Source organism: Halyomorpha halys, unplaced genomic scaffold (genome assembly GCF_000696795.3).
Source record: "Halyomorpha halys isolate HHAL.00 unplaced genomic scaffold, Hhal_1.1 Scaffold257.1, whole genome shotgun sequence".
Classification (NCBI taxonomy): domain Eukaryota; kingdom Metazoa; phylum Arthropoda; class Insecta; order Hemiptera; family Pentatomidae; genus Halyomorpha; species Halyomorpha halys.
The window spans coordinates 1,082,182-1,101,107 of NW_027104967.1; the positions used below are offsets into that span (position 1 = coordinate 1,082,182).

General features: G+C 30.4%; 1 protein-coding gene across 2 annotated transcripts in view; it reads right to left on the bottom strand.

The window, feature by feature from the left end:
• Positions 1-2,014: 2,014 nt before the first annotated feature.
• LOC106680369 (acid phosphatase type 7) overlaps positions 2,015-18,926 on the bottom strand; it is a 52,755-nt gene continuing 35,843 nt past the window's right edge. Inside the window, exons 1-10 of one of the 2 annotated variants that reach the window (XM_014420022.2) lie at positions 15,925-16,027; positions 14,478-14,644; positions 11,021-11,215; positions 7,982-8,190; positions 7,779-7,876; positions 7,511-7,688; positions 5,048-5,187; positions 3,077-3,248; positions 2,309-2,446; positions 2,015-2,231 (exon numbers count right to left, since the gene is read on the bottom strand). In XM_014420022.2, the coding sequence (XP_014275508.1) occupies positions 2,172-2,231; positions 2,309-2,446; positions 3,077-3,248; positions 5,048-5,187; positions 7,511-7,688; positions 7,779-7,876; positions 7,982-8,190; positions 11,021-11,215; positions 14,478-14,610 (1,323 nt within the window). In that variant the 5' untranslated portion in view covers positions 14,611-14,644; positions 15,925-16,027 and the 3' untranslated portion in view covers positions 2,015-2,171. Of the gene's footprint in view, positions 2,232-2,308; positions 2,447-3,076; positions 3,249-5,047; positions 5,188-7,510; positions 7,689-7,778; positions 7,877-7,981; positions 8,191-11,020; positions 11,216-14,477; positions 14,645-15,924; positions 16,028-18,926 lie in introns of those variants that run through there. The other variant, XM_014420023.3, reaches the window with a different exon arrangement.

The window sequence follows — 18,926 nt, forward strand, 5'->3', positions numbered from 1 at the left end:
AACAGGTTTGTAATGAGCCAGTTTCAATGCCCTATATAACCTTAGGTCAAAGGCTTTCCTTGAAAAACATGTATCCAATATCTCCCGCCGTACCTTTTCCACTTTATTTATTCACTACGTCGATATTACCTCCGCCACCTATTCCCATTTGAAACCCGTAGTTCTCCTAGTATCTTCTCTAATATTTCCCCACTTTGACCATTGCTGTACGGTATATGGGGGCGTCACTGTGGATCTCGAGGCGAAATTAAAACGTTTGATAAATTGCTGTGTACGATTCATCTTCGGGATCCCAAGGGACGCCTCTGTTTCCCGTTTTTATGCAGAGTTGAAGTGGCTTTATCCTTCCTACCGTCGTTAGTATTTCTTGGTATCTTTCATCTTCCAAGATATCCAATCCCACCTTTCATACATCTCCAAGCTCTTTTAATTCAAATCCTCTATTCGTTCCCACAATACCCGTTCCCGGCCTTCAGATTTATACACAAGGGCCCACCGAACCGCTGCTTTCGATAAATCGTTCATTATCCGATCCTCATCCCTATGAAACTCCATCCCTTCCAACATCCGTCCCTCCAATACCCCTTTAAATACCTTTAAATCCCGCCTGTTCAATCATTTCTTATCCATTCAAATCCCATTAAATTGTAAATCAATATAATTGTAAATATATATATAAACTATTATATCATTCTTAATTATTTTTACATCTTTTCCTTTTTATTGCCAACTGATTAAAGTGAGAAAGTAATTTATAATTATTGTTTATAATGACTATTTATATTTCTTTGTATTTTTGTTTAAGTATCTCTGAGACTCCTCCCTAATCTATCTATTTCTCTGTATTATTCTAAATGGACTCGTCCCAGCATGAATAAAGTATTATTATTATATCTGCTCTTAACATTTATTGTAATCACACTTTTATATGGTTATTGTTGAACCCAACCCTCATGTTTCTGATATTCATTGCTATCTTGGAAGTAATGTTCATGCTTTTCCTTGCAGATCGCCAGATAGGGGATGAGGATATGTTTGAGGGTACTCCGGGAAATAATATAGCCACGATTAATTATATAATAAGTATTATATTGTAAGCCCCTTTGTGACCTAGTTGTTAACATCTAACAACGGTGGTTCCAAAACGTTTGGTAGAAAAATGAAAATGGCGGAACCCTTTGATAGAAGAAGGCAAATGCAGAAGGCTTTTAGGTTGAAGTAATAAAATGTTGGAATCCCTACATCATTTGATACAAATTAAATTTTCCGTCTTAGTATAAAAAGCTGAAAAAAGGCTAGGACACCTACACAACATGAAAGTAAGGTTCAAAATTGTATTGTTGACCTGGAATGATCCTTTCCTAAATTATTTCTAGGAACCCTGGTGGGGAACCACTCCTCTGACATATGGTAGTCAAACCAAACAAAAAAAGAAATGTAATTTGCAGTTTTTATGCTTACCTATTTGTTTATATTAACACATTAGATTTTTCAATTTTATATTATTCGAATAGATGGAGCAGAAATTCATTATTACTGATTAATAGCTAAAAAAAAAATAATATTACTGGAAGATTATTGATTGACCGTGTGTATAGATGAATGGAATATGGTCCGAGTGCGGTAAAAAAAAACTCAATAGTAGATAATTATACTATTTTATTGAGCCAACGTTTCGCCCCACGTTGCAGGGTTTCGTCAGGGCTAAAAAAGATACAAACACATAGTTACAAAAGGAAAAAAAGAGAAAAAAACATAAGTGTAAAATAACAGGGGTATAAAATGTAAAAAAGTAAGATATAATATGAAAAATTAAAGGTTGTTAATAGTAAATGAAAAGGGTAATAGTAACAGATAGATAAGAGAAGAAATATTAAAGAAAATACAAATAAAGAGATGTAAAAAGAAAAAAAAAATACAAATCAAATGATGAGACAGAATGCATACCTGTTTTGACGGCAGTCAAAAACAAAGTGACCGTTGGTATTGGTATATAATAATAATAAGTATAAAATAATTTTAAAAACGTGTATTGTTCAAAGACAAACATAAATTTTTATAAGATGTGCAAGTACTATTTCCATAGCAACTACAAATTATTTACGTTACATAAATTACTATTGTATAGTAAAATATTCTTCAATAAACATTAATAGTAGGTTCTTGAGCCATTAGTCATAACTTTTGTGACTATCCTTCACAATCCAGATATCATCGATGACTTTGCCCTCCTGAAAATATAAATGAATATCTTAAGTTTATCTGAGCCCATTACCGACTAAGTCATGCGAACTGAAGCATAAGTTACCTGTTCTGCAGAAAGCTGCTGTACGTGAAGATGAGAATGGTTTAGAAAATGAAGCTTTGCATATCCGTAATCCATGTTCCTGAATGCTGACCACGGGTGGACTAACTTTGTGAAGTTAGACAGTTGCTCGACACATCCCTTCAAGAAAAAAATAATAATATAGAATGTGATATAAAATAAAGATTTAATCTGAAGAAGAAATATTAAACCAATTACTTGATAATAATGTTCTTTATTTAATCTGAGATGTTTCATCCCTTATAATTGTTAACCTAGTGCAGTAGTGCATACGTTTTGATTGATCGTACACCTTCAAATCGATCTTACCAATAGAAATTTATGTCCGAGACGTTGCACTAATGCTTGGATCGTTGATTTATTAATGCATTTTCATGTTTTTTTCTATTGAATGGACTAAGCACCAAAATAATATGGATTTTCCATAAAAAGTAAACGGTTGCAACCGTAATTCTGAATTAGGGAGAAATACTTTATTTGGCCATACTGCCCAACACGTACCCATCAATCCATAACTGGATATATATACACTACCATACTTTAACATTTTCCATTTTTCAAACAATAATTATCAATAAACTAAACACAATACACCTCAAACATAACTCAGTGGGATTCAGTTACAACACTCTATTAAGAAGGTTGAAGCTGAACAAGCCGATCAAGATGATCATATCAAACAATACACCTGCTTAACAACTAATTATTAATATAATATTATACTATCAGATAAATTACGTAACTACTTACAGCAGACCCAGTTGTGATGTGGACTGGAGCTTTAGGGTTCACATATGGTTCGCTTAAAGAACCATTTTTTACAACGTAGTTGTACATCGGGAACAATCTTTCGTAAGAGTGCTCGTGTCCCCACAGTTCCAAATCGACTCCGGCATCGTAAAAAACTTTTTCCAGTCCAAACCTGTTTTCATAAAAATCATAATCATTAACCGTAAAAAAAGATTGAACTGTTTTCCCAATAGTGAAGAAGAATATATACTATGTTTACACATATAGAATTGGATGAAATGTTCAACTTTGACAAGTATTTAAAATCAATTTTTTTTTTTATTTCAAAACTTTATTTATAGATAAATATTGCAATTTGCCATTGTTGGGCAATAGGTAATACTAATAATTATCATATTCATCCTAAATTAATAAAAAAATAATAATAATAAATAAATAAGTAAATGAAAAAAAACTACATAAAATTAATAAAAAATAAAATAAATATAAACAGAAGGATAAAAATCAAAGAATAAAGAATGAAAAGAAAAAAAATAATATTTATAATAATAGTAAAATAATAATAATAATCACTGTCACTTATATTCAATATTTACACTCTCGACCTGAAGATCCTGTTATGGTTGCATGGTGAAATAAAAACACTAGCGATATGTTGAGACTAGTGGGTTTTGGTTTTTTGAAGGTGACAGTTTGATCTTTGGATACGTTACGACTAATCAATGTGAAGTGGTGATAGTCTATCAGACCCTGTGTCTTTACTGTTTGAACCGAAATATCACCATATGAGAAATGTTATCGTATATGTTGTGTTTTTTCAAAATTATGGTGTTCTACTTCAATGGACGGTCATTAACACTAAAAGTGGGGATATAGTGGACTGCGTAGCAACGTTTCTTCAGCACGTCCTGGATAGGAGAGTTGTGGCAGGTGTCATCTTTGTACTTCTAGGTAGGTGAGACGGTGACCGGAAAGGAAATATCGGGCAACCGATTCTGCTAGGAACACACCCAAAGACTTCTTGGAGTTCAAACTAAATTTTATTTAATTTTTTTAATTTATATTCGCTTTTATACTCTTTTTTATAATAATGTAAATTTAGTTTATAAGATTAAGCATTTAAGTTAAGGTTAAGTCAACCAATAAGTTTTCGTTGTTTTATTAATTGATAACAATTCCCTTTTTCATTCTGTGTACATATATTTCTTATTATTATTAAATTTTTGTTCATATCGCTCTGCTGTTCTTTCTTATGCATGTACACTGCTTTCAACTTGTTAATATACCTATGTTTTATTTTTGTTATGTTCACTTAACATTACGATAATTCAACATATGGACGGTAACACTATAAACCCATAGGTTTTCTGTTATCTACATGTAAAGGTATTCGCCAGTGGTCATAATTCGATAATTTTCTATATAGGGGTATATTTTTTTTTATATTGTTTCGGGGTTTTCGTTATTTCCAAGGGGAAAAAATAACGTGGCGCCTAAGAAGTAATTTATTCTTTATTGTTTTTTTTTTTCCTTTTATCATTATTATTATTATTTTTTCTTTAACTCACTCCCTTCTTCACTGAGTATGGGCAAGTATGAACGATAAATATATAACTAAAGATAAGTCAAAATATGCGGTTATAATCCACTCTATCCCCCACGTGTGAGAAATAGAGCAGGGCTCTTTAAGATCCCATCGCATCCTTCTCACTGGTAATGAGCCAGAGATAAAATTAAACATAAATTAGCGGCATCAACTGTGATAGTGGATCATTATTTTGAATAATGGTATTCAAATTTTTTAGTAGAAATTTTATTTTTAAAAATTGTAAAGGTTGTCTCAATACCTAATAATTACTTTTAATTTTATTGTTATATTCCGTAATTCAACTTTATTTACTTATTTATTATATGATAATGTGACAATTTACTGAGGATATATTATAGATAAAATATTTCATAATTGTTTACCATTCAAAACCTGGTATTCCCACTCTCACTCGTGTAGTGCTCACTTGGCAGTCGTCAGTATAGAAGTTGGAACAGTACATGGGCCTGTGTCCGTAGGTAACTATCCAAGGTCTATCTTCTCTCTTAGCAGAATTGGCTTCCTAAAAAAAAAAAAAAAAGTAAACCCACATGTCGAAAAACGCTATTCAAAAGATTTCTATGATATTTGTACTGTAACAACCGTAGCTGAACTTGAGCAGTCGATTATGGCACTAATATAGCTTCTATATATAAACATTTTAAAGAAAGTTGTTGGTTGAAATTAGTTCCACGTCGACTATCAACACAATTTTTTAAAATTTCATCCATTTTGTAAATCAGTAAATAACTTTTATAATTATAATTTTAAATGATTGGGAATCCTTTTTTCATAGAATGTATATTTAAGGAAAATAATTTTAAGATTCAAAGATTTATTTTCTACATATTATTTTTCTAAGTTAATAATGTTTATACTATGTATTTATATTATTTTATGGCAAAAATGCAATCCATTTTATAAAGTTTATTATGATGGAACGTAGCTCTTCTTCATTATTCTATAAAACAAATGTTTCAATCTATAACTTTATTCGTTATTTCGTTTAACTTTAATATCTTTTTCAAAGTAAGATTGGGTCTGTAGCGGTCCAGTTTAGGTAAGCATTATAGCCCATGAACCCGGTGGGAAAAAAAGTGAGTCATTCCACCCAAACTTTTTATTACTTTAATGAAAACTGTATAATTACTATTTAAAATTGATGAGTCTGGTAAGTGTAGTTAAGTGGAACAAAAACTTCTGTTTCCAAACGTTAAAAAAATGAATTTCTCTTTCAAAGAAAACTATCTTCTAAACTACTTAGGTTTTCTAGTGTTGTAGAAAAAAAATTATTTTAAGTAGAGTAAATTTTCTAAAATATGAGTCCTAATAATTCCCGAGATAAAGTTTTTTAAAAAAACAACGTTTCATTTAAATATCGGTTGTTTTTCAATTTATTTCGGGAAAACTACATAACAGGAATCCTTAGATGTACAAGTGTCTATTAGCACTCATATTGAACCTAGTTTTATGTATGTTTATAACGTTTATCTTCGTATGTGTAGCAGTTTTCTTGATATTTACGAAAATAAAAGCACCAATTCCTAATTGGTTAATTTCTAGTTGGACAAGATTTTTGATTTATGAAAAAATATATCTTAGAAACCATCAGATGAACAGATGTCTACCATCACTTATATTAAAGTATGTTTAATGTACCATAAAGTAGTTTATAACGTTTATCTCCAAAGAAGAAGTAGTTTTTATGATATTTGACAAAATAATGTCAGAAAATTTAGATTTTTAGTTGTTAAGGCAAAGTGTTTCGGTTTATGAATAACAGTATCTTAGGAAGTATGTGTATATCTGCTAGCACAAAAATTGAAGCTTGTTTAACTCACTGTAAAATAGTTTATTACACTTATCTTCGTAGCAATAGTAGTTTTCGTGGTTTTTGCTAGAATAAATTGATTTATACTTGCTTAGACAAAATCAACAACACTAAAGAATACACATATCATAAACTACTTTATAGTACGTTAAACTTTTTTTTTGTAGTGCTCGCAGACATCTGTACATCTAATACTTCCTGAGATTTAGAGTTCCCCTTTTTAAAACACTGTATCACGGGAACTGTTGAACGTAAGCTCCATTAGATTTCATATTTTAGCAAATTTACTCAACTTTAGATGTTATTATAGTTCCGTTGGTAGTTTTAAAGATATGGAGCTACAAATGAAAAAATATTATATAGTTGACAGACTCATCAATTTTAACTAGTGATTAAAGTAATAAAAATTTGGAGTGAAATAACTGACTTTTTTTATTCTCTTGGGATATAGTTCTATTGTACTATGAACAGATAAGAGCTATATTCAGTCTGTTTACAACCCTCTGATAATTGGTAACCTATTTGCTATCTGAGAGAAATTATCTGATATAGATTGGTACACACGTACATAAATTCTGAAAGATAATAATTTCCTGAGAGTTATTTCATGATTTATAGTCTCGAATACTTTTTAAGCCATTTTGTTTTTATTGTTTTAACATCTTGAACACATCCTCGGCCCCTTAAAATTGAGTTAAAAGGTTGAAAATTTGTTTGTAAATTAAGTTGCTGCTGGAGAATTGCGGTTTGGGACTCTACTCACACCTCAGCTATTTATTTTATTTCCTCGGTTTTTTTAGATCTTGGGCATCTCCACAGTCTCTCTAAATTGAGTTAGATGGTTAACTCTTTTTCTCGCTGTTTTTAAAGATTAATAAAACAATTAAATCACTGAATATTTGATTTTAAAAAAATAGATGAAAATTCAATCTTATTAATTAAAAAAAAGTTTTTTTATTCTAATTAAAAAATAGGTATGAAAAGAAAACAAAAAAACTAAATTTTGTCAACTCACACGTAAGTCTTTGGTGATCCAATTATATTGGTTAACAAGGATTTTGATACCATAGTTTACAAAGTAGTAAGCTTCGGTGGTAAAGCTCACGAAATGAACAGGGCCAAGATCGAAGCTGTAGAAAAGGTTCTCGGAATTTCCTGGCATTGTGAATCTCTCTCGGAAGTGACTGAAATTGCTGAAATTAACATAATCCTAATTTTAATAAAAACTGATATTGTTAAAATCTAATTTTAGAATCATGTTTATGCTGGTTTATTTAACTTACTAAGCCTGCTCGTGGTTTCCAGGGCAGACCATGTAAGGAACGTGTGCGGCAATTGGCTCGATCTGCCTCATGAACTCGTCTCCAAACTTGCCATTATCCTAAAAATTAATAATTTATAATAGTAAGTCAATAAAAATTTTTGAAAAAGCATGGCAGAAATAGTTATTACTATTTGGAAGATATTTTAATGAATAATTACTAACCGTATCCATATCATACGCTAGATCTCCTATGTGTATGACAGCGTCGATAGAACCAGTCTGTGCCTCAAGCTGGAGGAACGGTAGCGAACGAGCATTCTCGTTTCCCATGTCCCCGTAGACCGCGATGACTGGGCTCCAGAATTTGGAATCATTTGCGGTCCGGAACCAAAATTGGTCTGACCAGCCAGAATCACTTCCGCATATGTAGACTGAAAAGAAACTGGATTAGCTGTATTAGACTATTTTGAAAATTATATCTAACATAAATCTTTATTTTGTGTTTCCAAGGGTTATGTTTCAAGTATGTTTTACTAATCAGGAAACACACTTATTATTCATTTATCCTTCTAATGAAGATGTGCATCTATAAATAAATTTAAAAATAATATAAAACCGTTGCAAGGCCGTTTAGTCATTTCATCATTTCACCGTAAAGGTCAGAATAAGTGATACTGTCATATAACCTCCGCAAAATAGTTTTTACTGTGGATTTCATATTGCAATTGATGTAAGAAAACAGCCTTCAAAACTATGAATTTAATCAAATTAAAATTTTCCTTGTATGTGTTTTTATTTAATTCTTAGGCTGCTAACTAAACATTACTCCATCTTTCACATGCACCGTTTTCTCAGCTTCACTCGCTTTAGTGACGGGAAGGTAGTGTAGGGTTATACATCAGCTGGTGTGGTCCGCAATTATTATCAACATTTTTATTTCTCCATTATATTTATCTTAAGCTCATTTTTTTTATTATTAATTGTATACTTAATTATTTCTCAGTCCGTTCATATATTTGGAAACCTCTTGCTAGCTGATTGATTGTGGTTAGTTTTTAGCAGAGAGATGGCATAACCCTACCCTAGAGGTATTCATGATCTTTATTTTAACATGTTAAAGCGTGGAAAAACGTATGTTAAATAGAGAAATCTTTCTTTTACCAAGTTAAAATGATATAACATATAACATGGCTGGGAGTATGTTACTAGGTCTGTTAAATGGAGAATGACGTCACGAAAGAGACCAGCTGAGCTTGTCACCGTTTTATTTGTCGTGTTACTTACTCGTAGTTTGTGTTTGTTTTTTTCTTTTGTTTTGTGTTTTGGACTTTTTAAAAAATAAAATCAATAGTCAAACTTTTACACTTCTACTTTTCACTTATTTTAGGCATATTGTAATAAATTACTGTAATCAAAACTTAGAAGTAAACACAAACATGAAGTTTTGGAAGGAAAGGTTACTAAACAAGTTGCTCAGAAAATCCGCTAGGAGCTCTTAAGCATTTATCATTTAACATAGTTTTAAATAGGGCTGCTCACATTGCTATACTTATAACATTTAACGTGGTAAAATATTTTACATTTAACAAAATATCATGAATACACGTTCTAAAGCATAAGTGAAGCCAAAAAGGCCACGGCTTCAGTTTTTCTCCCAACTTACCACCTCCATTACACTCTTTCATTCAAGGTTTTTGTCTGTGCAATGTGTTTTTATTTATAGTATTTTATTTATCGCGAGCTGGACTGTTTTAGTAATACTCGCTTGTGTCACAATTTATTTATAAAATAATTATACTTATTATAATTATACATAAGAAAGACTGCTGGTCCATCATTTCGCCTAATACACTTAAAGTTTAAACTTCATTCATAAACTGACGATAATTTTGCTCTCTCACAAGGTGTACACCGCACTCAATAGACAATGTGATAAAAGAAACTCTTTCCACTTGTACACGCAAAACAGGAGTCTTTCTTGTGCCGTATGGTCGAAAATTGATCATTTGTAGTTACGTTACCATGATTCTCAACAAGCGATATACTCATATCAAGTAGATACCAGATTTTCGTGCAATATTTTCATTCCTAGCTTTAAATTTAACCAAACCAATATTTCAGCAAGGTCAAAAACAAGTCAGTTTGATAATCATAAGTAGACTGACTTTTCACGTTATTGCTCATCTCATTCTGTTGGGTAATATGGTTTAAACCGATTAAACCCTGACTTTATAAACAGACAATTATAGCGAGTAGATTGGTCGATGAACGACATGTCACAATCTCACAACAGGAGATCATAACACAAAAAAGGCAATCCTTCCTCGCCGGACCCATCCCACTAAGACCCCCGAGGAGCTACGGTCCTATATCATTTTTGAAATATTGGTTTAGAACGGGAAACTTTTAGATAGTTTAATCTAAGCGCCTGAAATTTAAAAAAAACGGCATTAAACCGGTTCACGATCAATGGAGTAATAGAAAATCAAAATTGTACGTTTTCCTCTTTTAAAGCTAAATTTCACAATTCTGATTTTTTCTTTAAATGGAATATTTTGCACTTAAATCTACTTGAGTCTAAGAGCATAAAACTGAATGCTTATACCAATTATTCTATATAATACATATATAGTTACAAATATGTTGCACAATATTTATTTATTTTATTATTTTTTCTTTTTAAATTTATGGTTTAAAGTTGAAAAATATGTGGTACGAATGAGCACTGTTTAACTCTTAAAAAACAAAGAGATTAAATTAATTGTTTTTTTATATATGATTGTTTGAGAGTGGTTTAGTTTATTATAAATTAACACAATTCTGATCCTTTTTTTCTCGGCCTGAGGGCCGAAACGTTGGAGTAATTTAAAGAATAAAAGTTGAGAGAAAAAAAGAATCAAAATTGTGTTAATTTATAATTAAAGTTTAGTTATAAAAAAAAAAAAAATCTAAACACAAGTGACAAGTATTCATGAAGTACTATTAATCAGTGGTCTTAGGAAGAAAGAAAAAATCTCTCTAGAATAAACTTCATTGTGAGAAACAAAGTTCATTATTCCTGTTTTAAACTTAGATAGTTTGTTTCTTTGATTAGACACCTTTTTCGTTTTTACTGCACGATTTTGCACATTCTGTGTTTTCTATTGAATGTTATTTAAATTTTTTAATGTACAAAAACCTCTCTCTGATTACGCAACATCAACCAAATTAGTTAAAACCTAATCTTAGTTCAAACTGAAATTAATTGAAAATATAACATACAATATTTTGTAGCAGGTTCCAAGCCAGTCACTGTGACCCTGTGGATGAATTGGGCCCGCTTCTTCTTGCCACCGTCTACGAATAACTTGGTGTATCCCAAAACTTTTTGAGTCGGTTCAGTCTTACCAAAGACAACGGTCGCCCTTTCAACAGCGCTCATTGTTGACCAAGTCACCACCATTTCGGTTGCATCTTCTGCAAATACAATTTTTTTGCTGTGATTAGTAACATTGTAACATAAGCTTTGATGAAGGGTGGGTTTAATTTGATTTGGACAAAAAAAGAAATCATAATTTGTCAAAGCTTCTGTTTAGTTTTAATAGATACATTTAGATTAACCAATAATAAAGTAATTACAATTAAAAAAAATAAGAACTTGTTTAATAGATAATTATGTAGTAAAACCGCCTGTATGTAATATGAAGTTTTGTGTTTGGAACAATAAATATATGTATATAGTTTTCAGTAACACTAGACGAAATGGGATTTAATATTTAAAAATTATAAAGCAATCTATATGGCTTATTATTAAGATGTTGAAATTTTCGGAAATTGAAATTAGATTAACAAACATTTTATTTGTGTAAATTTATTCGTAGAGCCTAATTTAGGATTTTTAAGTAAAAGTTAAGGAAGGTTGTTTCAGAGTTGGAGGACAGATTAATTAAAACTATCATCAAAAATTTGAATTCTCTATACCGTTTATACAGCTGACATCCCAACCAATCCTAACACTATCCTCACCACGTATGCCGATGACACATTTGTGCTCGCAGTTAATAATAACCCTTTAATTCCATCCCAGACTCTCCAATTCCATATCATAGACCTCGAAAAATGGTGTCGTAATTGGAGAATTAAAACAAATCCCATCAAATCGCCATCGTCGTAAACCTACCGACTGCCCTACAAATCCTTTAATAATATTGCTCTGACCTCTGTAGAACAGATACGCTACCTTGGACTACAGCTGGACAAACGACTAACTTGGAATTCTCACACAAGACTGAAAAGACAGGGAACTGCACGTCGATTTCGACTATTACAGCACTTAATAAACGGTCTAATTTTCCAATTCATTACAAAAGACTGGTCTACATGACAATAATATGACCTATTTCCCCACGTATCCAATCCTTAAATCCAAAATCTTTAATGCTCCTCACTTTGTCACAAATAAAATCATACAAAAAGATAATGTTAATGTTCCCTATGTAGCCCGAACCCGATATCAATCCTTCCATTATAAACTCCCTAACCACTCAAACCCATTAGTTTCTAACCTTCACTCCGGACAATCCTCTGAGACGTCTGAAAAGAAGATGGCCTCGAGACCTTATATTGTAAAAATGGTTTTTGAGTGCTACCAATGTTTAGTTTCTCTACATGTTTGTACCATACCATTATGGTCTTTTTTCAAACATACTTGATATATTTTATATACAGTTGTAAATATCAATAAATAAATGAACATTTTGAAACGTACATATCTTAAAATTTATTACTTGAATTGGTAGTCTTGTAAAAAAAAATTGAAATTAAATATCCCAATTGAAATTAAATATTTCCATTAATTAAGCTTTTTATTTATTTTAATATTACAACATTAATAATACATTGTTATTATTAATATTCCTAGCCTCACTCCCCTACCTTTTAAGGAATAGGTATTAGCTACAGTTCGATGGTATCTATGCATAACATCGAACTGCTGATAATAAAATTTATAATTTTCAAAATCTTTTCAATTTTCTCTTTGGTTTTCTACCATAATGATCAAAGTGAGCAAGAACAGTTCGTTGTTATTAACACTGCTAATTTTGACAATACGTTCAAATAAAGATGAACTCAAGAGGTGACACTATATTTATTAATTAATTACTCCAAAGTAGCACTTATCGTATTAAGTAACTGGGTCTTATAAATTCGAAAAAGGCTTTAATTGTGGTAATCAGAATGATTAACTTGTATTGAGTATCATAATCAACAGTATATTGAGCCGCGTTGAAACGAGGACCCTCCATATATTATATATGCCCAACTTTCCCTCCAGCTCCACATGTCGTGATAAATTAACACTAAAAATGCTGTTTTTACAAAAAAAAAAAAAACTATTTTTTATTATGTCCAGATAATCGATATTTATTCATTTTATCCAAGACGGATGAAATAGTCGATTTTATTCACAGTGAACATAATGAAATCCGCCATGATTTAAATGTTGCATTGTTTGTTAAAGAATGGTTATTTTAACTCAAATTTGGGAACAGATAACTGCTAACATTTTCAATGTGTTATAAAACTGCACTAACAGGTGAATCTGATATAGTTGTAATTATAAGTTGTTTTTATTTACTCGCATTAATCTAAGAACGTGTCAGCGTCCCGCCCCGTCAAGCAAAAATATTCCTCCTGAAGAAAAAACAAACAGGGCAAACATAGCATGACAAAATTTTTACAAGTTCGTTTTTTTCGGCTATCTGTATCTCCTCATAAATAAGATATAGGAATATGAAATTTTACACAGACACACCCTTATTATATTTGAGAAAGTTTTCAAATCCTCTGGCTGGACTATAGTTAGTCGAAAATGCCATTTTTTCCGGTTAAATCTGGTTTTTGTTCTTGTCTCAATTTGACGGGCCTACAGCCTAAATGGCTTGACCAAATGACTTGAAAAATTGCACACATATGTATTTTGCTGTCCTTTATAGTCATTTGTACCGATTCGGTGTTATGAAAAAACCATAAATCGTAAACATGTTTTTATTACACAGTTTGCCTTATAAAAATATCATTTATGAACCGATTGATAAAATTTAAAAATTTTAGCCCATTTGATTTTCTGAGAAAGTTTAAGAAACAAAATACCGGAATAAAAAAAATCAAAAACTTTATATGAGTCAGTAATCGTATTGAGGCAACCCCACACCCGTTAAGGCAATTTTATTCCGACATATTATTTATAAGAGTGAAAAAGTTATTTCCTATAAAAATATGTGAAATTTACGAAATGAATTAAGTTTATAATTGAACTTGAATGTCGTTTAGCCAGAAGTTGTGTCGTCATATTGACCCTGTTCTTTGAAAAAGCTTACAAGAAATGAGAATAAACATTAATTTATAGGTTATTTCTACGGCAATTTTTTTTATTAAGAGTGTTATTACTATCTTATATACCATCTAGTATCTTCCGCCTGTCTGGTAGCTGTAGGCCTTGTGATTGCGGTAATAATAAGAAAATAAAACAATAAATAATTTAAAAAATACCAACATACACCGCGGCCAATTATAGCTTTCATTTTCCATCTTAGATTCCATTCTCAGCGAAGCCCGAGGCCACTTAGCAGATGTGACAGCCATTTTGACATCACTTCTATTTGTGGCTGACAAATTTTTATGCTTTTAGCGGGAAAATTTTTACGACGGAGTTGTTTTTTGGGAGACTATTACTTACTTCCATAAGCAAGATGGACCTGCTCTGGCTGATAATGTACTGGTGTGCGTACTTTTAGCTCTCCTTCTTCCACTTTGATCAGAAAAACAACCAATAAAGTAGAGAATATTCGGAAATACATGGAAATTCCCATTGTTCCAAACTAGAGGATACAGAAAGCAGGATTCCTGTAACAAATAAAATATTAAGAAAATAAATATTTTATATAAATTATTATAAAAAAAAAAAAAAAAATGTCAATCACATTAATTTAGAATAAATAATTATTTTCATTATTTTCCTTGTTTAATTGACTTCAACACTTCATATTTCATAAAAACTTGAATTATAAAACAATTAATTGAGATAAACTAACGTACAAAAGGATTTTATTCCATTGGCTGATACTGAAATCGCGAAATCTAATCGTTTACGAATTATTCGAAAAGATAACAAATGGACGAGATAACATATGAGCTCAATAAGCTGCATCTTTGCTAATATTTGCCGATTACGATTTTTTTTTATTTAGGAATTTGATTGTCTTTTGAATGATCAAACATCATATACTATGAGTTATACACTTTCTGATTTATTCGCGAATAGAGTTTTCCTTTATAATTTTTTCTCTGCCTTTTCTCGTGCATTCATGCTATATTCGAAAACATTCTCTCTCCAATAAACATTCCTCTTTATTGAAAATTTAAATATGCAGATATGTTGCAATTGCATTATATAAAACCGTGCATACACCTTGCTAACAAGTAATGACGTTATTATTTGTCCATTGTGAAGAACCTTTCCCCATGAACTCTTCCTATAACACACTTTGGAAAATACTACCTTATCAAAAGTGTGTAAAGAAAATTAGAAATTATCGTATGTTTATAACAGTGGTTCCCATCCGATGGTCAATGGACCACAGTGCCGCAAGAAGTTTCGGCAACATATTTTTGAGAATATTAATTGTTAGAAATATTTTGTTGATTATATTCGCTGATGGTTGAAAGGTTTCAACACGTGAGTGCTCAATAAAAGTAACCCAATGTATTTAAGCAACCACTGCTCTTTAAATATTTTCCAACGAGGACCCTTCGTGCTCCGAGACAGGAGCGGGGATGGGCTTATGGTTCAATATCCGGCAGACTTTAATGGGCTCGTTTCCGCTGTTTAATAATTTCAAATTATTATATATAAGTAAAAAAAGTAATTTTCTATCTTTCATAAAGTCTCATACATAATTAAAATAAATTTGCATAAAAATACATCCATTGTCATGACAAATTTTCATTTACCATCGTTAGTTAAAGTTTTGTTAAATTATAGTCTCCAGAAGTTTAGACAGTTTTTCAATTTAAATAATTAAATTTTGAAAAATCAAATATAGTCCTATAATGAAAAGACATTACATTTAAAAATTGTAAAGACCATTGTTTATAAAGAAAAAGTTCATTAAGAACAAAGTTACCTTACTACAAAAGTTTTCGACCTGCAGTCAAAGCATTTTCCAACGACCACTGATGTAGATCTGCTCTGAATCTCATTATATAATTGCTTATCTTGTTCATATCAATAAGTTAAGGGCTCTGTTATTAGATGCTTAAGATTGTCATTGTGTAAACATTTTGAGACATCAAAATAATAAAATTAATAATCTATAAAAATAAAAATGTATTGTTCGTTTGTTAATTATCAAAGATCTCCGAAAGTTCTTAAGCCAATTCACTCACTATATTTTCGAAATATTCGGTATTGAGGAAGGGTATTGAAATCCTCGGTTTATCCAGTAGAAAAAAAAAGTTTTGAACAAATTAAACATTATTGACGTGTAGCTGAGAAAGTATACGTTTTTTTTTTTTTAATGGCTATTATGCACCGATCGATTTGTATTATTCTGAAGAATAAGAAAAAAATATTACTGATCCCATTAAATGTTTTTACAATTATAAAAATCTAATGAGGCTTTAAGTAAATTAGGTCAAACAATTTGTTTGATTTTTAGGAAAAAGCCAATTATATTCCTTTTTTACAGTCGTCTAAAACCCTTAAATATCATTTTTCAGAGAAATTAAAAATTAGAAATTTTTAGGATGAAATCCTACATCTTTATTTATTTGAAGGATTATTTTGTTTCCCGGTGTTTATGGTTCATGTAATCGTTCGTAACCCCACTTGTCTACTATTTAATATTAACACCATTTTAGACTAAGGAAGAACTAGTTGTTTAAAATAAATTATATCTTTTTAATTTAAACGTTTTATTTTATATCTCCGTTTCTTATTTGTTTAATTAGGTACGTATTATGCCATTTAGTGTATTTTTTATTTAAAAATTATCTTAAACTTATAACTTTTACTGGAAGAGTTTCATTTATAATTAGATCTTGTGAAAGAAATGGTATCGTTCTTTTTTTTAATTATTTCATTAAAAACATCAAAAATAATATAAATAAGATTATGTTGGTATTTTTAATTATTAATATTTACATTATTGACAACAATATGTTATGGTTAGCATTATAAGACTAATAAGGAGAACACAAAATGTAATTACAAAAAATATTTTAATAATATGATGATGGGTTGAAAACCCCGAAAAGGTGTTATTTTTTTTTTAATGAAATAAAATTAAATAATTAAAACAAGGAAGAGTACCTTTCATTCACAAGATCCAATAATAAAAACATATAAGAACATATAGAGGCTTCGAGTAAAGAAGGTCTCATGAGCATAAGGCTTCTAAAGGAGCTCATATTATTCACGCCTAGTTCAATTTTTACGGTAAAAACATGCGTCCTGTTGAAGTTTTATCTATATTTTTAAAAAATTTTGTTGTAGTTTATTAGTAACTTGAAAGTTATTCTCTCCCAAAATTCTCAACATAGTTGCCTACACAAATCCTTTTTTGGATCAATATTAGTAATGAGGCATGCAACAGTTACATCACAGTTTTACAGAAACTGGTTAGTAAAGTGTGTAGAGACGACTCATATTTTATTAGCTATAATAAAGATCAATAACTTTTATAATCACATTTTAATGAATTAAAAATTAATTGAAACGTGATGATAACTTACTCTACATATCCAATAAAGCAACCAACATATATTTTTGAGTTTAATCTGTTATTTTTTCAAGAAAACTAATACTCGCAACATAACATAAAAAAAATAAACTCTTTAGTTCCTTATTTCGCATGTAGGTTCATTTTAAATAACAAAAATAATTAATATAATAATGTATAGACAAATGTTTAATTTTAACTTAATTGATTAATTAATATCAAACTTTAAATTGTGTTCATTTAATCCATAAAAATCCTCAAATCTAGCTATAGCGAAGTATTCCCGTCCAGTTTCAAATAATATTGTATGACAGCATCGAATAGAAAAGTCAAATAACACACGAATTATGGAATGTTGATTATCTATTTAACGAAATAAATATGAATTATAATCATTATTAATACTTTTTTTTCAAATAAGTATTTATGCTGTTTTAGGATCATCGCCTTGAAGTCAAAATAAATTAAAACGACTTAAACGATATGTTCACCATGTCATATTCACCATTTTGAACGATGGACAAATCGTAAAGTGTTCCAGAAAATAATTCTTTTCTTTTTTCTTCTTCTCATCAACATTTGAACATTACTTAGAGGGAACAGAGATCAATAAGATGATGATCAGGGGAAGAAATGCTAGAAAAGCAGACTTCTAAATTGATTTCTATAATTTCAAAATGAGTCAAAGCACCATGACTCTAATTCAAGATTTAATTAATTTTATTTTGAGTGATTTTATATCAGACATTTCATTTATCCCAGAAAAAAAATATCATCTCATTTTTATTTATTTTAATTGGCAAAAAAATTCATTTTATCTTTAATCTGTATGAATAGACTAATTTTTTCAAATTCCTTTGTATTATTTTACCTTTAATTTTATGTAAATATTCACTGAAGTTAATTCTGTTAATCATTCTTTAATTCAATTCAATACAGTTCTTTCTTAACATTTTCGCCCTCATTGAAGTAGCAAAGACATACAGACAGATCAATTGCCGAATATGCAATTTTCGCTCCTCTAAAAGGTATAGATCCATTGATAATTTCACCCGATTGCACTACTTTTCATTTCTTTTCTTATACCAATAGGTAAAAACCTTTGGTTAAAAAAACATGGTTACAAAGTACAATTGCTCGTATCTCTACTGATACTGATCCGAATTTGATATTTTAAAAATATAATTATCTTTAAAGTGATTAATGCCAATTCATGAAGCTTCCTATGCCGGGGCTATAGGCTACAGGATTTATCGCGCGGATAGACAATAACGCAACCCCATACAGACTTCTGAACATTTATACGGAAAAAGACGAGTCGAAAGGCCATACTTTACTGTGTGGCTGTTGATGTAAGTAAACTACTTCGTGTCAGGAATTGAATGGCAACAGCAATGATCTGAGAA